Genomic DNA, 21,634 nt, shown 5'->3' on the forward strand with positions numbered 1-21,634 from the left:
TTTATGTACAAATCAATCAATCAATCAATCACATGTACCACAAGAAAGTATGCATAAGTAAGCACGTATGCAGTTTAGGTTTTGTTGTTTAGGGAGCAATCTGCTAATTAAATGTTAAATTCTCCGTATCTGACTCACATGCCTTCACCGACATATGCAGACCTAAAACTAACCGTGACCTTATTGAGCCTCATCAGCGTCAAACTACATGAGTGAAAGTCTCTCTTCTGTCATCCCATCCCCATTCAGCCAAATCACCGCAGTGCTGAAAGAGTGAGAGAGCGCGCGCGAGAGAGAGGGAGAGAACACGCGTGTGTGGAGTGTGTGTTAGTGTGTGAAAGAGCGAGTGAGGTAGAGAGAGAGAAAAACTGCAAAATCTGTCAAGGTTTTCAGGCGTTCGCTCATTCCTCTCGACGCCTGTGCCGCGCTGACTCGGGTCGCGTGCTGGACGGTGAGTGCTCGCGCTCTTCGTTCTTCATGCACGTTACCGTCGCCGTATGAGTGGCGCGTGATTAGACAGCATAGTTTGAAGTCGAGAGATCGATTCGTTCCGGTGCTTTCGAGCCAAGAATGACAGAATCAGTCAGTTCATATCTTATAGTCCTTGCATGTGAGTATATCGACTGCGGACCTCGTAATATAGCTAGTGAAACGCTCATTTAATGATGTTGTATTTATGTAGCCTATTTTAAATCATTTTTCTGAATTGTTAGATGTGAGTTTTGTATCGTTTATTTTTAGACTCCTAGTCAGGTAAGAGCATAGGCTCGTGTCGTGGCGGGACTGGTACTGTATGTGTCATGGATGTTGTACATTTCTCTAGTGCTGACTTTGGTAACGCCACGAGGAAAGAGTGTACTGCGGTTGTGGGGATTTGAGAAGGGGTAGTCACGCTGTTTGTGTGTGTGTGCGTGTGTGTCAGGATTTGTCTTCATTGTGAGGACCAAATGTCCCTATGACAAGGATAATATAACCTGAAATCAGCTACATAGTGAGGACCAGCTTACATACTGTATAAGTAGGCTAAATAGGGTCCTAATGGTATGTAGATATGCAGAAATGTTTCTGTAAGGGATGTGTTTAGGGGTAAGGGATAGAAAGTAGCATTAGCTGAGTATTTAAACCAATAAGAAAGTCCTCATCTCTGTTGTAAGGACCAAAAGGATGTAAGGATATCACCACTTTGTGGGGTCCATCCAGCTGTTCCTATGAGCAAAATGGCTTAATATGCTAAATAATGTAATAAATAAAACACATCGATATAAAAAACAATAAAGGTTCTTTTTTGGAATCGATGGTTTCATGAAGAATTTGTAACATCCATGAAAACTTTTGATTCCACAAAAGGTTCTTTATAGTGGAAAAAGTCTCTTTAGATTTTTAAAATATTCTTCAGACTTTGAAAAAAAAAAAAAGGCTTTTTATAAGAACTGATGACTGAAAGATTCTTTGGGGGACTAAAATGGCTCTATGACATTGTTGCTAAACCCCCCTTTTGAAACCTTTATTTTTACGAGTGTAAGGAAAGTCTCCTTTATGATAGTGGTTGTGTGTGAGAGAGAGAGAGAGCGGATGAGGACAAAGTGATGTGTAGAATGGCCGAATTGTTTTATATATATATGTATACTGTTGATTCTGCCTTGAGTCACGTATGATTGTTTTCTGGCTTCTTGTGGCTCAGCTGAAATAAAGATATCAGTTTGAGCTTTATGAATGGTGCTTTCTATCTCTGTGAAGTGAGCTGAAGTCATGAATGTGCACATGTGAATGCATGTGCGTATGCGTGTGTCATTGAGAGCTCGCACATGCGTGCAGGCCTGCATGCACGTCTGTCCTCTGAGATATTTTGGGCCAAGGTCTTTCCCCAGACCCTGTCCTTTTTTTCCTCTTATTCCTTTTGCTCTGCTTGAATACCATCCTTTCACAAAGCACGCATCTCTCTGTTTTCTCTACTCATTTTCCTCCCACACTCTTCCCACTTGCCAGTTGGCCTAACCTGCTGACAAGGGAACATATTGCCATCTCAACAGAAAACTACACTCCCCTTGGGCTCTTGCTCCCCAGTCGAGTGGACACACCATCTGTGGAACCCCCAGTACACCACGAGGGCTGTCTTTTCGAAATGTGGTCATGTCTGGCATGTATTGAATGCCCTCTGACGTAAGACCTATATTGCCTAAATCCCCTGGAAGATATAAAGGACGACTGGATATTGTGCTGTTATGCTGTACGTCTAATAGAGGCTGATGTTTTAGATTGGTTGAGTTATGTTATAGTGTTTTTAATGATCACAGCAGTGAGGGTTTTATTGAGTCTTTACTGCCAGATTGTCAGCCCAATGTAGATTACAGCACTGTACAGTTACTTTACTTTCCACTTGGATGCTAGTCTTTTAGGGTAGGCATAAAAGTTTTTGATTACTTCCAGAATCCACATTTCTTTTTATTTCAGTTTATAAAAGAGGTTTTCTCTACAGTAGATTGACTACTTTTACAAGAGTGCATTTTTCTTACACATGTTTTGGACAAAAATAAAATATTTCATACTTTGTATTTTCACAAATCGCTAAACCTCCAGAAACCCTTCTTGATCAAGATTACAGAGCTTTGGTGAGGGAACACAGGTCTTTGCGTTGCCTGATTTCAGCACCACTGTGACGGACAGCTCCCAATTGCCTCACTGTTTTCTCTCCCACCCTGTAGCCTTGATTCGCTCTCTTTTATCTTTTTCTCTTTCATTGAGTGTCTTTCTACTCACTTCGCCCCTCACGGCTTTAAAAACGGGTTACATTTGGTACCTGCACATTTACAATTCAATAGCTGTATCACATGACCAGCTGTTTCTGCAGTATGCATATATTGACCACTATAATTTATTCATGTTTTCTTTTTTTTTTTTTTATCTGTTTAGTATGAGCGTATGCTATTGGTACACTATTTGCACAATTAAACAAAGGTGCAAATGTTATAATTTTACTCATACTTAGCATTAAGGATTTAAACAATTCCCTAACTCTGTTTTGACTAAATACATTTAATTTATTCTTTTAAATTATATATATATATATATATATATATATATATATATTATTTGCATTCTTTTATTTTTAATTTTCTCAATTTTGTACAATTCTCAAACTCTAATAAATAAATTAAAATTAGTGCTGTCAAACGATTAACCACTTCCAAAATAAGTTTTTGTTTACATAATATATGTATGTGTACTGTGTATATTTATTATGTATATATAAACACACACACATGCAGTATATATTTTGAAAATATTTACATGTGTATACATTTATATAATTATATTCTTATACTTTATATTATATATAAATATATTTAATATATAAACATAACATATTTTCTTAAATATATACATGCATGTGTTTGTATTTATATATACATAATAAATATACACAGTATACAGATATTATGTAAACAAAAACTTCTATTTTGGATGTAATTAATCGCGATTAATCATTTGACAGCACTAATTAATTTCAAAATAATTTCTATATCTATTTGTTAAGATTATTTCATTGGCATTATTTAAATATAATTATTTAAATTATTAAATAAAATTATTTTCACTTATTTTATTTTAAATATTCAAAATATTAAAATACTTTAGTTTTTTATGGACAATGAATCATCGTAGATTGAGCAACTAATTTAAAAAAAAACAATCAAGCTAGATTTGTTTTTGTTTGTTTTGTTACGACCAATCATCCAGCATACTCCAGACACATGCACATATTGCTCACATTTTCTTCATAAAATGTGCTACTATTGCAATGCTGGTATCCAAAGTGCTAATGCTTTCTTCAGAGGAACTTCATTATTCACCATATTATCTTTCCCGAAGCCATTTTTCCTCACCTTTAACTTTCTTCAAAGCACCCCTTTTCTCCTCAGCTCTGCTCTGTCAATGCTCTGTGGATTATCTTAACCCGCACACATAAACCACCATTCACTGTGAATCCTTCATTCATTTCAAGCTCACCCTGGGGCTCCCGACACTAACCGTCGAGGATTTCACCAATAATAACCCATTATTGTGTTCTTCTCTCCCTGCCAAAAACCAAGCCCCCCAAAAAATGTTAATTTTCCAGGCTTCTAATCCACCAGCTATATGGTGCCATTCAGTGAATTAAGGGAATTGTGGGTCTTCTGGAGGCATGCCAGTCAAATTCTCACTCGTGTTTTAGAGCATGAGAGCAAAACGTGTAGCAATCCAGGAGGTATTACACTGCAAAAGCTTTCTGATACACTTCACGTTCTCTACATTTCTCGATTATTCTTTCTGATTGTCTCTTTCGGTGTTAACCTTCAGGCTTGGATGTGTTGATCTATTCAACAGATATACATTAGTGCAATAGGCAGCTGTGATGCTTAAAACCCTACAACCCTGGGTTCACCCTTGCCCTTTAACGTTAAAGGATGAATTTAGCTAGTGATCCTCACCTATTTGTCAGAATGTGGACCTTTTTGGGACTAGTTGATTAATGGCCAGCGTTGGCACAGTGGGTAGTGCACATGCTCACATGGGGTACAGAATCCAGCTTGAATCTCAATCCCATTCTCCCTGCACTTTCCTGTCTATTCCGTCCTGTTCATGAGAGGCAAAAGCCATCGAATAAAATAACTAATGATTTATTAAATTAATGCACCTCATGTAATTCTGAAGATATGGCTCACTGTATGCTTGCCCCTAATCATTTTAGTCATACACTATTTAAAGGACACTGTTTGTCCTTCATCTGTTTGTTCTGTTGATGAGTCACACACTAGTTCAGTAGTCGATGGAGAGGAATTTTTCATCAAGCCCTTCAGGCACAGCTAATATAATCACTCCTGGCTTATAGTTGTTATAGTGCACTCTGTTTCCCTTAATTGGTCAATGGTTGATATTGAAAGAAAACTCAGTAAAGCAATTTCTGAGTTTTTCCACATGATTTTGCACAAATTAAGTACTGTGAGTATGAATCATTGGCAAATGGTTGTATCATCATGGGTACTTTTGTCCAGAAGCATAAGTTGTTGAACAATTGCCGAATAAAACTAAGTAGAATTCTTTCTATTCATTTTTAATAGTCGCAAATATTTGTTTTTATAAACATAAGTTGATTGATTCTACAAAAGGTAACTAGCAACATTATTAAAAACAAATAGCAGATCATTTATCTGCTCAATTTCTCAGTTGCAACACCAAGCTCATCAGTTTCGTTTCTTAGGGAACACGCTTAGAGATGGGGTAGAATTGCCTATGTAATTGTATGTGCTATTTTAACATGTTTATCTGTTTATTTTTTTTGTTTATTTATGCGATGAAACCTACATATTTCACCCAGGACATGCACAATCATTTAAATGTTTGGGGTTGGTAAGATTTTTATTTTTTATTTTTTTGGGGTGTGGTTTTTGTGTTAATGTTTATGAAAGTCTCTCACCAAGGCTGCATTTATTTGATCAAAAATACAGCAAAAACAGTAATCTTGTGGAATATTATTACAATTTTAAATAGCTGTTTTCTTTTTGAATATATATTAAATTGTAATTTATTCCTGTGATGCAAAGCTGAATTTTCAGCAGGCATTACTCAGTCTTCAGTGTCACATGATCCTTCAGAAATCTTTCTAATATGTTGATTTGATATTAAAGAAACATAACATTTCTTCTTATTATCAGAGTTTTATTTATATTATTATTAGAGTTATATTATATTTTTGTGGAAACCAAGAAATATTTATTTTCAGGATTTTTTATATGTGTAATAGAAACCTTTTGTAACATTATAAATGTATTTAATTGGAGTTTGATCAATTTAATGCATCCTTGGTGAATAACAGTTTTTTTTTTTTTTATCTTACTGACGCTAAAATTTGAATATTAGTGCATCTAGAAACAGTCCAGAACACCCTTACAACCACATAGCAGTTCCCTGGCAACCATCCACAATATATGAAATTATATTTTATTTATTTATGCGTGTTCTTCTCTCCCGTCTTTCTAGATGAGTTCATTTAGCACCAGGGCGCTGACGCTCCTGTCGTCTGTGTTTGGGGCTTGCGGGTTACTCCTGGTGGGTGTGGCTGTGTCGACAGACTACTGGCTGTTAATGGAAGAAGGCATTGTCCTGCAGCAGAACCAGACCACAGAGGTGAAGATGGCTCTGCATTCTGGACTCTGGAGGGTCTGTTTTGTGGCTGGTAGGTCCCATTACTGATGGTGCTGTATCGTCTTCTATTGCTGACCAGTTTGTTGCTGAGACAGATGCCTGATTAAAAATCAAACGCCAGTTGATTGTGGCGTCACGCTGTTATGCATCGCTTTGTCTTGACTTTGACTCCTGCATCAGGTGTTACACGCAGATCTACAGTTGAATCCCTGTGCATCGGAGTATCATCAGAAGACAGCGTCTTGGTTAAGTCACGGTTTATTTGCGGGGCGTCCTGCTGTGTTATGCAGCTGGTCTTCTTTGTCCCTGCACTGCACTGGTGTGGCATCCTATTGCATCACCCTCCCAAATCGTGCCAGACATTGAAACAGGAACTAGTGAGGCTGTGTGGGCAAACGGCTGCGAGATGGCAAATCAGTAACCACATCAAATTCCTAGGCTAATAAAAGATGCAGTGAAAATGCATTTTTGCTTATGGAAAATTGCATTTTTATGTTGCTTTGCATTGCATGCTGGTTTGTTTTCATGACACTGACAGGAAGTGCTGAGGTGGACTGAAACGATGCCACACCAGTTGGCTGCGAATGGCTGACTAAGAGAAGTGTGAAGATGATGTCACCTTGTTTCTAGCTTAACCAGTCCTGGTATTTAGTTTGTCTGTATGTATGTGGGAGTTTGATAAATCACTACATGAAGACTCTTCGCCAATTAGGTGTGTTGTATGTATAATGTGCACACTTTCCATGCGCTCCGGAGAGCATATGATTTATGTAAGCTCAAAAAGGATCAAGTTTTTTATATGTGTGTGCCGAGAGGGAGGTCTGATGTGTCCTGCTTTCATGCACGATATGCAGAAGTGTCATGCACATTCAGATTTTTGATCTTACATGTATCTTTGAAAATTACATTTAATAAAGTTTACGTTTAATAAAGACTTTAGGTTAAAACATTTTGTCTAAAAAAGGGTTTTCAAAAGGGGAAGGAAGGTTGATTTGGTCAATTATTTAATTTAATTGTCTTAATATCAACATTTTCCACACAAAATGCATACATTAAACTATTATAGTAGCCTTTATATTTCAGGAAGGGAGGCTTATATTTGGGGGATCCTTTGCATCAAATAGGGGGGAAAAAACAATATATATATATATATATATATATATATATGTGTGTGTGTGTGTGTTTGTGTGTGTGTGTGTGTGTATATGTATATATATATATATATGTGTGTGTGTGTGTGTGTGTGTGTATATATATATATATATATATTGCCTAGACTAAGTCAAGACAACCACTGGTGCAAAAAATAAAATAAAATGCATGATGCTTCTGACTAAGTGCAGTGTATATGTGTAATGCATGTGAGTTTGTGAGTTTTCTCACCTCTCTTCTCAGTGTTTGAACCAAAATCATTGCTGTGTTTCTCTCTGTTTGTCCCTGTCTCCCCTACTGTCATTGTCAATCTCTGTCCTGCTCTGCCTCTACACTCTATCTGTCTCTCTTTGTGTCCCTGTCTCTCTCTTTCTCTGTCTCTCTTTGTTCCCCTGTCTCTCTCTCTCTGTCTCTCCTTCTATCTCAGGGCCAGAGAAGGGGAGATGTGTGGCATCTGAATACTTCACCGAGCCAGAAATAGAGATCACTACTGAGAACACAGCCAATATACTGAGTAAGGAAAATTAATGCACTTTATTGTATGTGAATACAAATGGAAAAATCAAGGTGTAAGTAAATGTTATATTATATTATATTATATTATATTATATTATATTATATTATATTATATTATATTATATTTAGTGCTGTCAAAATTAGCGCGTTAACGCAGGCGATTAATTTTTTTCAATTTAACGCGTTAAAATTATTTAATGCCGTTAACGCAGGGGCGGAGCCTAGGGTTGGCCACCCCACTCATAACTGTTATTTCTGGCTGTTTTTTCTTGACAAGAAGTGCATTTATTCAGTCGCAGAACGTATTTACAATCACATCAATCCGGAGACGTTTCAGACGCGCGCTCCAGCTTCACTTCAGCGGCAAGCAGCGAAAACGGCGCGCGCTGTAACCTGTATCAATTCTAATCAAAGCGTGAAATAAACTACGTGCATGCAATGTCGTGCTCAGTTAAGGCATGAAGTTAACAAAAAGGCGATTAAAGCTGCCTTAAAACTGTGCGTGCATGTAACATGTTATATGAGTTACATTAAGAACATCTGAAATGGTTTCAAAACTGTCCTGGAGCATCCCAGCACTGTCTCCCTCATCTAACACACCCGATTCAACTCGTCAGTTCATTAGTAGAGACTGAAATGGGTCAGAAAAGGTGATGAGAGTTGAGAGAAAATACGATGCGTGTCAGATCCGCGTCACGTTCAGCAGCGACAGCTCTTAAAGAAATAGCAGCCAAAACAACCTAATAACCAGCTGCTGTGATGTCTGTTTATTAAGAATAAAAGAAGAAAGAGGAAATCTATAACTTTTATATAGCTGTAATTGTTTATCTGTATTTAGTTTAGAATTTGGTTTGATAACTTTATTCAATTTCTGTATATTTCTGCTGAGGGGCACAGGTGGCTAAATATAAGATTTATTATAATGGGTTTATGTGAAGATTGTTTTAAGTTCACTTAAATTAGAAGTTATTTTTTAAAGTCTAATAAATGTTAAAATTGATAGCTCTTAATTATAATGTAATGTTTAATGGCTATAGTCAATGGCTAAATATTAGGGGAATTTAATTTTTTTTATAGGGAAATCAGTATTACTTGGTATCAGTGATACTGGCCTTCAGTCATAAAAAAGATGACATTAAACAAATATTAAAAATATGTTGTTTGCCCATTAATTTGAAGATTGAATGTGAAATTATTGCAATATAAAAGTATATTCAAAAACTTTAATGTTAGGTAGGATTAATCGCGATTAATTTCAGAAAAAATGTGCGATTAATTAGTTATTTTTTTTAAATCGATTGACAGTACTAATTATATTATATTATTAAATATATAAATATATATTATTTATTTTCATGCGCTCCTAGCATATTTTAGGTGCTGATGTGCTTGAATTTAAATAGTCATTTCTAGTCTTTAGTCTTTTGTTTTGACAATAATTTTTATATGTACAATTGAAAGATTTTCAATATAATATGACACCATAAAAATACATGTATAATAATTATACAAAAATATTTTTATATATTTATAACATTTATATTATATAATATAATAATAATAATTTGTTACATTTATATAGCACTTTTCTGGGTATTATATATAAAAAAGGTTATAAATAGTTTCAGATGAAGCATATCACCCTTGACTCAATGATTTTGAGGGACTATTTTTCTGTCTCTGTTAGAAATGGTCAGGACGGCCACCCCGTTTCCTATGGTCTCACTCCTCTTTGTCTTCACGGCCTTTGTCATAAGCAACATCGGCCACATCCGTCCTCAGCGCACCATCCTGGCCTTCGTCTCTGGAATCTTCTTCATCTTATCAGGTAAGTTATATGGAAATATAGTGTGTGAAAATCTGCTAAATAAGTTCTTGATTCTCATCATCATGTTTCTCATTTTTGCGGCCCATAGTTGTGTATCTGCTTACAAACTCTAGATTAGATGCTGTTTGATGATATCCAGTTTCAGTGGTGAGACTGGTATTTCTCCACAACTGTGTCCGAAATCAGGCTGAGAATCCCACTGAGAGGCTTGCATATTTAATGAATGGTGTTCCCGATACCCATCTATGGTAATGTGTGGGACACAATATCCATTAAATGCTCCTTTTTTCTCACAAACAGTAATTAATAGCAGCGGACTCTCTGATCAAGTCAACAGAGCTGTGCCTAACAGCTGTCATTTGCATTCGGCTAATAGAAACAGATTGTGAAGAATGTCAAAGTGTGTTTAGATTTGACTAATTTGCATGCAAAGTATGTCTTAAAACAGATCTGGTGTGCATGAATGTTCTGACAGAGATGGGCACAAATACATCAAAATGTATTTAAAGTAAAAATACAAAATACAGTGTGGAAAAATGTATTTAAATACAAATACAGTATTTTGTATTTTGAAAATACATTTGAAATTGGACATCCAGTGAAGTAACACTATTAAGGCCTGTTTACACCAAGAACGATAATTATACAGATAACTATATTAGTGTATTCCAAGTATACAATGCAGTTGTGTCATCTGTCACTTTAAATGCTCAAGCTCTTTTAAGCAGAAATGATTCTGATTGGCTGTCAATGTTTTTATCATTCATCAATTTTTGTGCTGTTATGGTTATAGTTGTGCTATTCACTTAGATTTACGATGTACTCACACTAGGGGACCTGATCCATGCTTGAGCGATTGACCCCCAAAGTCCAGTTCATTTCACAAGTGTGACTGCTCTGTACCGTGTCCAGTGCGGTTCGTTTAACTATATATTTGCATACCATATTTGCATATAAATGATATAGAAAAAGTTCAATCAAAAAACAAGACTGACTAGTGCTAATGCTATGTTCCCATTGCTAGTGCTCTTTTTTTATCTGCTGGGACAGGTATGCTTTTTTCCCCACAAAAGCAAGATCACCTTGTTTTAATGTCATGCACATAGTAGTGCAATAACCATTTCAAGCATTTTGTATCGTTTATACGCAGCAAAACAGCATGTATTTGACTGAAAATCCAGAATCATCAACAAGCTAACTATAAATATAGCACTGTGAATGATGATATAGTTGTCAACAAATGGGATGCTACATTTTATTTAAAATGAAATATCTTAAATATCTACGATTTTGGCTTTAATAAGATTTTCCCAGGAAACCTGGCGTCCTCCACGATTCCTATTCTTTCCAACAGCGAAGCACTTGAATGAGACATGCTTGTAATCATGACTTCTAAAATTGAAAGTAGGAAATTTTGATAGCACACTAAGGCAGTATTATTCATTATTTCCTTACAGGAATCCAGAAAATGTCATTACCCAATTCTAGATGGAGTCGTACAGCTGCAGCTCACATGCATGAAAGTGGCATGTTTGAACTAGTTGACACAGGAAACCAGCAGTCTAATAAAGAGGTTGATTTGGCAAAAAGTATTTTATGAGATTAAATGTATTTAAATAAAAAATACATTTGATTTTCTTTCAAAGGTATTTAAATACAAAATAGTATTTTGTATTTCAAATATGTATTTTAAATACATGTATTTGAAGTACTGCCCATCGCTGTGTTCTGAAAGAAATCTTGAAGCATTAGACTAAATACATAACAGATATATGTAGGGCTGGATTGATACCAAAATAATAATGCCATTTAATTGCTAATTTTCTCAAGGTGTACCAGTACAGTACGTTCAGACTGAACCGTGGAGCTGTGAATTTCACAATACTCAGTGTGGCTTGAAGACAGCGATGTGGCAGAACTATATCAGTTGATTGTATCAGTTTCCTGCTGACAGCTGTACAAATCAGCCTGCAGGAACAGATTTCCCATGAAGGTTTAGAAAGCTTGTGTTTGAACAGTTCTAGAATGCTGGAACAGGACAGCTTTTAAACAGCCCTCTGGAATATTTCATTCTGATTGCAGAATTCTGAATTCAGTCATATAGTTTTACATAATCTGTGCAACCGATCGTTGTCCCATAGCTGTGTTTCGTGTCTCTCGTATCATGCCACAGTCTTCTCAAATAATAAGATCAACTCCATACAGGATACAACAGTGGTTCGTAACATTTTTGACTCCCTATAGGCTATGATATTTCCTTTGGTATGTCTGCTGATTATAAGGTTTATAAAGCCAATCAATCAATCAAGTTATAAAGAAGGTATTTAAAGTTTAAAAAAGTTATAAAGAAGGTATTTAGTTATAAAGAAGGCTTTTTTATTAACAAACTAAAAGTGTCAGTGGATTTAAATAATAAAATGTGATTAATTTTGAATGCAGAGGTTCTAAGAGTTCAATAATGTTCTTAATTAAAAACTTAATGTGTTTATTTATTTATTTATTTTTTCAATATATTTTAAATTTTTATTAATTTGATTTATTTTTTTTAAATTGTAAGAAATCATGCAGTCCCCTTGAAAGTTTGCTGAGGCCCCCTGGTGGCCCAGCCTCCCAATTGAGAACCACTTGAACATTGAAGAAAAGAAAAAAAAAAAAATTGAAAGAAATTAATGCTTTTATTCAGCAAGAATACATTAAATTTATCAAAAGTGACAGTAAAGGCATTTATAATGTTACAAAAAAAATTATATGTCAAGTAAATTATTGCAATTTACAAAGGAATATTAGTCAGCACACCTGTTTTAAAAATTGATCATATTTATTAAGCACAAAATTAGCACATTAAAATGATTTCTAAAGGATCATGTGACACTGAAGACTAGAGTAAGGGCTGCTGAAAATTCAGCTTTGCTATTACACGAATAAACAACATTTTAAAGTATATTAAAATAGGAAATATCTATTTTAAATTGTAATAATGTTAAACATTTTTACACTGTATTACTGCAATATTAAACAATATTTCTGCATTTGTGATCAAATAAATGCTACAGTAGTGTGAATTATATAATTGATCATTGTCCCAGGTAACTAATTTCCTTTTTTAATTTAATTGATCTCGTCTCACTCGTTGCTTTTTTCTTCTCGCATGATACGATAATTTCAACTCAATAACTTTGAGTTTAAAATTCTATATTCACTATACTGCATAGTCTCGCATAACTTATTGCTTAATTGCAGCACTTGATTTGCACTTCTACGTGAGACCATTTACACTCCAATCAAAACAATCAACATTTGCTAATTAGAATACAGTAAATCATTGAGTGGCTGTTAAAATCTAATTTGCCTCACCGTCTTCATTAGATGCCAGGAAATGAACAAAGAGGCAAAAGCAAGGAGTCAGCAGAAGTGGGGGAGTCAAGAATCAGCAAAGCCCCTCAATCGTTTGCACAGAGCCAGGTCAACATGTCCCATGCATTGCAGCCGATGCGGCTCTAATGCATGCACTACTGCAGTTTAATAATAATGGATTCTGTAGTACAACTGCAGATTCCTGTGGCAGCACCGGCAGCTGTCCAGCGCTGTGCCGTATAGCGCTGCATCAGGTGCAAATGTTACATTTAGCTCAGCATTTTGTACTACAGAATTATTAATAAAGCACAAGACACCACAACAGCGCTGTTGCAAAATGCTGAACACAGACATGCACAACACTGCAAAAAAAACAAAAACGCAGTCTGTGATGTTCTAAACTGTAGTATACAGTAGTTTACTATGGTATAGAAGCAGGTAGATCCAGTCTTTATGTATCCTACTTGAGCTTGGTTGTTTGGGAATATATGCCCTAGTGTGACATAGTAGTTTAATATCCAATGTCTTGCATTTCTAATGCGAAAAGGAAATATGTAAGCACATTCCTTGTCGGTATTCGCAGCATAGACAGCTGGCAGTGACAGACTGCGATAATGTGTTTGATTATGCCAGAGGCTTTCCTTACCGCTGTCTCCCCCTCTCTCTTTTTTTCTCCTGCGCTCCACAATTACTGCAGCAGAGCTTTCTCCATCATAACACAGCAACATTTGAGCACGCTATAAATGTTAATGTTTCCCGGTATGACAGGTTGCATGTTGGTGCGCTGCTTTATCGTTCCCTCTCCTCACCGAGCTTTCAGAAGAGCACAATGTTGACTGTTTAGTTGCGTAATAGGAAAACACTGCGGCATCAACTGTACTTTCTTCTAGATATTTATTTACAAGGCATATTTGTTTCTTTCATTTGTCATTTTCATTGAATGCTTTTAGGCTCCTTTGTGTGCATATAATAGTTTCCACCTTTACTAATGTGAAAGTGATACCACAAATTATGTGACTTATTGAGGAAAAAGTGTGTTATTAATTGATAGATGGAAAGATTTTAGTATGACCAAAAAAAAAAAAAAACACATTAGAAACCGCATACTGTAGCAAAGCTCTGGCTAACTTTTCTCCAAGTAAACCAGTAAGTAATCACCTAGCAACCACATAGTTATCACCCATGCAACCACAGAGCAATGCACAAACTACTATTTATAACACCTAAGTAGCCACAAATTTTGAATGGGAAAGCTCACATTTTCTTTAGATAATGTTTCTTACAATCAACCAATCAATCAATCAATCAATCAATAAAATGTAACTAAACCAGCATAAACCAGGTTTTATAGGGGTTTACAGCAATGTTCAGCTGGTCAGGCTGGAAGTCCAGCTAAACACACGCTTGGTCAGACTGGGAAACCATCTTAAATAAGCTTAGACCAGTTTAAACCATCTAAGACCAGAGACTGGTCAGGCTGGACTTTTGCCTGGTTTTAGAGGGTTTTGGGGAATGTTCGGTTTGTCAGACTAGTAGTCCAGCTAAACACAAGCTTGGTCAGGCTGGGAAACCATCTTAAACCAGCTTTGACCAGCTTAAACCATCTAAGACCAGAGCCTGGACTTTTGCCTGGTTTTAGAGGGTTTTCATCTGGTCAGGCTAGGAGTTCAGCAAAACTGGTCAGGCTGTGAAACCATCTTAAACCTTGTACTGTGCTGAAAATTCTTTATTTAATTTGGTGTTTCTAGTCAGAAATGACTGGCCTTTCTTGTAAATTTCTTGTTAATCTCTTATAATGTTATATTATTACCTTGGATTCAATCTTTTTGTCAAATTGTTTTCTTTTAGATAGCAGAGGTTCTGTAATTCTATTTAGCATGAGGGTTAATCCAGTTTTTTTTTATGATTTACCACTTTTCTGTCATGATTTACTGTTTTACCCTCTTGTATTCTCTCTCAGGTTTGAGTTTAGTTGTTGGTCTGGTGCTGTATATCTCCAGTATCAATGATGAAGTGATGAACAGGCCTCGGGAGCCGGAGCAGTTCTTTCACTACCACTACGGCTGGTCGTTTGCCTTTGCTGCCAGCTCCTTCCTGCTCAAAGAGGTCAGTCACAGAGACCAGCGACTGTTAACACTCGAGCTGACTGCGTGTGTACTCTTATCACAGAGCTCAGTTCATTAATATGCAGCTGTGTTAACAGCTTTCACTGCTGTTAGCTGCTAAACCAATAGGTCTGCCCTCATCAGTATGCATTCATTTTAGCCTAGCTTTTGCTGGGGTGAAGGCTACACTTTTCCGTTATGCTGCATATATGCTAATTAAGTTCAGTGCAGCAATTTGTAAATGTCAGCATCTACTGTCTGCAGTAACCTCAACTTATATTTTTATGATATATATGCATATACAGTAGAGTTCAAAAGTCTGAGATCATACATAAAAAACTCAAAATCTAATTTAAGCCTGGACATAGACAAAGTTTTAGGATTAAATTAGTAGTCTTTCGAACTTCTGCCAATTTTGTGCACTGTCATTCAAAAGTTTGGGGTTAATGAGATTTTGAAATGGTTTTGAAAGAAGTCTCTAATGCTCTCCAAAGCTGGATTTATTTAATCAACAATACTGGTCAGCAACAACAACAAAAAACTTTAATATTGTGAAATATTATTACAATTTAAAATAACAGTTTTCTATTTTAATATTTTTTTTTTTTCTATTTTGAGAGATTAAATGTAATTTATTCCTGTGATGGTAAAGCTGGATTTTTTTAGCACCCTTTACTTTTTCAGGATTCTTTGTTAAATATGAAGTGCAAAAAGAAAAAGAAAAAAAGCCTTTAATAACAGTTCATTTAGTTTATTCCATCAAACTACACAAATACATTATATTTGAATGGCTGTCAATGCAAAAATATGCTTTTTGCCCCCAGATGGTGTAGTTAGAGCTAACTGGGTCATGCTTACCAGCCAAACTTGACCCCTTGGGCAGAGAACTTTTCTAATTGGCTAGTTTTCGGCTAAAAAAACACAAGCTCAAACCCTGACACTTTTTTTGGATTTTTTTTTTTTTTTTTGCATAGGAATATCACAGAGAAAGGTGTGATTTCTCTGAAAATCTGTTTGCAGATATATCTGTTAGGTTGTAGGAACGTCAGGGTTCCTGTTCGGTACTGTTAGACTGTAGGAACATTTTATCTGTGATATTTAAAAAAAGAAAGAGATAGTTCACTCAAAAATGAAACTTCTGTCATTAATTACTCACCTTCATGTCGTTCCAGACCTGTAAGGCCTTTAAAAGTTCATCTTCAGAACACAAATTAAGATATTCTTGATCAAATCGTGGTAGCCTACTGTCGTGAATGTACGTCAAAGTCTGACACGGAAGAGAAGAATTGTTTAATAATTGTTGGTTTTTTGCACACCAAAAGTATTCTGGTTGCTTCATACCATTAAAGTTAAACCATTGATGTCACATGGACTATTTTAACAATGTCCTTACTACCTTTCTGGGCCTTGAACGTGGTAGTTGCGTTGCTGTCTATGCAGGGTCAGAAAGCTCTTGTATTTCATCAATAATATCTTAATTTGTGTTCCAAAGATGAACAAAGGTCTTACGAGTTTGGAACGGCATGAGGGTGAGTAATTAACGACAGAATTTTCATTTTTGAGTGAATTAACCCTGTAAACTGACTAGTTTTGTTGTACCAGGGCGCTGGAGTCATGTCTGTCTATCTCTTCATGAAACGTTACGCGGAGGAAGAGATGTACCGGCCCCACCCTGCGCTGTATCGCCCTCGCCTGTCTGAATGCAGCGACTACAGCGGCCAGTACCTGCACCCTGACTCCTGGCCCCCTCCTCAGCGCGGACGCAGTGGCTCCGAGGTGTCCAGTGACATCTCCATTCAGCTCAACCAGACCCCGCTGCCTCCTCCGCCGAAAAGCGGAGGGCCCTCCAATCCACCCTCTTCCTCGGGCCCCTCGTCCGGGGCCAGCTATCACCTCCCACCTGCTTCCTCCTCCTCTTCCTCTTCCTATCCTCACACCATCCACTCCACCCATTCTGGTGGCCACGCCCCTCAGTCCCTCCCAATGGCCACGCCCCCATCTGCAGTCCCGCCCCCCCGCTACCATGCGCATATGCGCATGAGCGCCTCCCCATGTTAGATTTCCTCCGTTTAAGATACTTAAACAACAGAAATATGGGCATAACATTAGATAAGAGGATAAATCTCCAGAGACTATGGGATCAAAAGGGTGCTAAGTTGAAAAGAGGTAGACGAGGAAGCGCTTCACTTACAACTCTGTGCCTGAATGAAGTTTAATAGATTCTCAGAGCGAGATTAATAAGTGAAGGACTAGCATTTATACATATAGAAAGAATGTATGGAGAAGAAGGGTACAAAATACTGACTTGCTGAAAATAGTTGAAAACAACTATATACATATTTAAATTTCTATGTAAAATGTTTAAATCTTATTGCACACCACAACATTTTTCATCCCCTCATATATCATGAGCACGATGAGGCTATTTATACCATTTCTTGTTTATACTAAAGCAAAAAGACACGAATGTGCCCTAAAGGTGGCTGATTTCTTTAAATGGTGTCGCAGATTTATTTCAGCGGACAATTTCTGTACATAATGTATCAAGAGCAGTAGTCATCTAGTGTAGTCCAACATATTTACCTACGTTTTATCATGTGGGCAAAGAAAAGTTTAGGTGCAGGGGGTTCGATTTGTCCTTTACTATCAATTTGTAATGTTTTTAGATTTGTACATCAGGGTAGATGTTCTACAAAGCTGGCTGATGTTTCTTTACTGGGATGTTGTACGCTTGGCCCCACGGCCCTCAATATGCCTTGTGTTTTCTTGTGCTCTCATATTCAAAAAAATAATGTTTTAAAAACATTTAGCAGTGGTATAGCACGATACGAAAAGGAAACGTTTGAAATTTTTAAACATATGTACCTTAACCTAGAATGGAGGCTGACTCCTATATGAATTCACTGTTCAATCATCATCTTAAAAATGCAGCCGTTACTTCTCGTTTATTACTGATATTATTACTACAACTATTAATTGAAGTGTTTATTATACAAAATCGATTGCAAACCTACATATATGTGTTATAACGGATGCTATTGTACATCAGTCCTGCAGTATTTCAGAGATCATGTTTTAGAGTAATATGGGTTATTTAATGAAAAATGACAGAAATCAACATGAGGGAGAATTTAACAGCACAAAACAATGTGCTTGAGAGCTCCTGGTATATTACGCCATCTACTGGTCATGCAGTATTAGTGCATTAAAGCCCTGAAGTACCTTGTCTGAACCACAAGTTGTATGAAATCTGTATTCGATTCATTGACTAAAATGAGACAGATGAGTCAGCACTTCCATACCTGGTGCCTGCGGATGCTGCATTGATTGAGCAATGCAGTAAAGACAGTTCGTACAGTATGATTATTATACCAATAAATCAGTCCCTTTTCCTAATGCATAAATGTCGACCTTTGTAGAAAAATATCCCTTAATAAATATTAGCTAATAGATATTATTATAATGACCTGTTATGCATTTAAGCCTAAAATTTTAATGCACAGAAGCTTGAGATATTTTCCAGAGTGTTATAACTGAGAGTTCATTATTGTGTGTAAATATTGTGATCATAAATAGTTATGAAATACGAATAGTTATGAAGAACAGGACTGGTTCCTGCTGGATAGTAAAGAAATATATAGCATAACAATTTATATTATAGCCATATTACAAGTGAAATATGCAGAATTGAAGGTATGATTTATGGGAAATGAAAATAGCAAGAGGAATGATTTTTGAATCCTAATATTTATTCAAGCATTGCTGGTGGTACAAATTTAGTGTGCTTTTAAGTCTGAAAAGTGAATATCTGTTTATGTTTCTTGTCTTTACTAATAATTGCTTTATAATGAGCTTTCTGCTCTCTCAGTTCCAGTTGACATTTGTTGTTGTTGCGCTCTACGCTGAGGGTCTGGCTTATAAATATGTATGTACCATTTTGCATGACTTTTTTTTTTTTTTCATCTTCATACCATTTTCCTCTCAATTGTTTATCTTATTTTATTTATTTTATTTTATTTTTTTTCTGTTTTTTCCCGGTGGGCTGTCCTTTGTCTTGATTTGTCTCTCTCAAAGTCCCATTAAGCTGAAGCTGCCTCACTCATTTGACTTGTCTTTTCCTCTTTTACCCTTCATTTCTCTCTCTTCTCGCTCTCAGCCTTTCTGTCTTTACTTCTCTGTTTTCAGTTATCAGTTTTGCATGCCTTTCATTCCATAATGCCAAAGCAATTGTGCCTGACTTAAGATGATGATGACAGTTATTATTATTATTATTATTATTATTAAAACTGTGGCATTTCTTCTTTGTAATCTGGAATTTGCTTAATAAAAAATTAAGAAACTAAAACAAATTGCACATCGAATGACTCGTGTTTTATGTCCAGTGCATTTCTGATACATGTACTGCAAACTGTATGCTTGTACTTTAATTTGATATTTAAATATAGGACAAAAATACTGGAATGGTTATTACATGATATGCCATCATAAATACAACTTTAGCCTACATTACAGAGAACTGCTTTTTCTGGTTATACTTTATTATATCACAGTGTACTTATACATTCAAGTACTGAGTAATATTAATTAACTACTTTTACTTACTATATGGTGAGGGTTTAGGGTTAGTTGTATGTCATTATGCATAATTTATTGTTATTACTATAGTATGTACATGTAACATATATAACAAGGACAGCGTAAAATAAAGTGTTACTCTTTTCCATTATAATTATAATTTCATTATTCATAAGTAAAGTTTTTTTGTGCAGGCAGAGAAAATTGATTTTTTTTTTTCTTCTAGATTTTGCTTAAAGCCATTTAGGACCTATTTTAAGATCATTAAGATTATTTCCATAGTAACATTATTTTCAAATTATTTGATTATTTACAAAACGACAATGACAGCACATGAAATAATTTGCAATTTAAGTAGTATTTACATAATTGTATTTTTAGTGGCAGTAATGAGAATGAGGGGTTGCTTAATTGGGATGAAAACAATGTCATAATTGAAAACAAAAAATAAGCTTATTTTTCTTAAAGCAAACACATTTCACATTTCTTTCTTTTGATTTCAGGGTGAAATATGACCAAGACTTGTTTCATGAGATTCAGTCTGCTAGTTTTTTGAGGTTTTAACTTGACAATTTCACCAAAAAACAATTGAAAAATAGCTAAGAGTCTAAATTTGTCTGTGTTGAAGAGTTTGTAGTTTATTCAATGATCACATGGTGAATGTCAGCATGGTTGTTTTCATATTTTGGATTTCCTTAAATGCCATTATACTGACAAGTACATGTTCTCAATCAAATCATTCTCATCTTGCTATATATTCCTTATGCAGGTCAATGCACTTTTGCTGCATATCAGAGAGACATTTCTTAATATTCTCAGTGGTTTAAAAACACCCTAGAAAGAGGCCAGTGCCAGCTGGTTTTATTAATTAAATTATGCCTGTGGGTGATGAAAGTATCTCTTTTAAGCTTTTGAATAAAACCACAGTTAATGTATCTGTTTAATCAGATGCCAATGTAAGCATGTCTGTGGGGCAAGAATTGTGGGGTGAACGAGTAACTGGGTGGCATGCTTGTGGAGAAATGAGTAAATGGTGGAGGAGTGTGGGTTGATGGGTCAGTGCATCAGCAATGAGCACTTGCTAATGTTCAGGCCATGTGCTTTAGATCCAGTATCGACTTCAAGAAATTCCATTGATTCCTTCTTTCTCATGTCTAACTTTGATAGAATGGCCTTGAAAGACCTTGGGAAAGAATCTTGAGGCATTATTTACCTTCAATGCACGATGTTTGTAAGGAAAGGCTCCCTGTTGGTTAAAGGTGCGATCGCATTATTGCTGCAACAGCATCCATTGAAACTGAGGAATTGCTTTCATGGCAAAAATACCCTAGTGACAGAATAAACACCCACATGAATAAGGAACCACAGTCTCTGATACATGCATCTCTCAGTGTGTTCAGACCACAGCGATGTTTTCAGCACTACATAACTGAGTGCTGATAATCAGCGCTTCTTCTCTACCTGAAGATGTGTGGGCGAACAGTGGCTGGTGTGTCTCTTTCTCTCCCTTTTTTCTCTCTCAGAGGAAAAAAACACTGAGGAACATGTGAGCAAATGAACACATGAAGCTGTATATCTTCAGCGTTTGCCAAAGCATAAAAATAAATACATCACACGGCGTACTAGAATAGTCACACCAACCTGCTGGAGTCCTTACAATTTTACAGTGGATCAAAGTGCTGCTAATTAATATAAAGCCTATATATTTCCTGATCCATTTCTCTATTAATAATCTTCCAAGATTGGTTGGTCAAGACTGATTAATTGGCCAATATTACACTATTTGGAATAAAAAATTAATACAATTATTATATTCCTGTAAAAATATCTTTAATAATTTCTCATGGGGGTTCATTATGCCTTTTCAGGTATCCAAAGCCCACCACCGCCTTATCGATATCAACAATGTTTTGTCCCCTTT

At 36.0% G+C, this 21,634-nt stretch overlaps 1 protein-coding gene across 2 annotated transcripts; it reads left to right on the plus strand.

The window, feature by feature from the left end:
• Positions 1–321: 321 nt before the first annotated feature.
• On the plus strand, positions 322–18,878 carry cacng7a (calcium channel, voltage-dependent, gamma subunit 7a). Of its 2 annotated transcripts, none has more exons than XM_058752538.1 (6): positions 322–451; positions 6,019–6,214; positions 7,763–7,849; positions 9,539–9,679; positions 14,994–15,139; positions 16,741–18,878. In XM_058752538.1, exons 2-6 carry the CDS (start codon positions 6,019–6,021, stop codon positions 17,194–17,196), a joined length of 1,026 nt encoding a protein of 341 aa, XP_058608521.1. In that variant the 5' UTR covers positions 322–451; the 3' UTR covers positions 17,197–18,878. The 2 variants fall into 2 exon arrangements, with proteins under 2 accessions (XP_058608521.1, XP_058608522.1); XM_058752539.1 differs by lacking the exon at positions 322–451 and adding an exon at positions 465–610.
• The last annotated feature ends 2,756 nt before the right edge of the window (positions 18,879–21,634 follow it).

Source organism: Onychostoma macrolepis, chromosome 19 (assembly GCF_012432095.1).
Source record: "Onychostoma macrolepis isolate SWU-2019 chromosome 19, ASM1243209v1, whole genome shotgun sequence".
NCBI lineage: Eukaryota > Metazoa > Chordata > Actinopteri > Cypriniformes > Cyprinidae > Onychostoma > Onychostoma macrolepis.

Coding starts and splice junctions, on each gene's coding strand:
- cacng7a (XM_058752538.1), top strand. CDS start 6,019: ATGAGTTCATTTAGCACCAGGGCGCTGACGCTCCTGTCGTCTGTGTTT. Junction 6,215..7,762: donor GAGGGTCTGTTTTGTGGCTG/GTAGGTCCCATT, acceptor CTTCTATCTCAG/GGCCAGAGAAGGGGAGATGT. Junction 15,140..16,740: donor GCTCCTTCCTGCTCAAAGAG/GTCAGTCACAGA, acceptor TTGTTGTACCAG/GGCGCTGGAGTCATGTCTGT.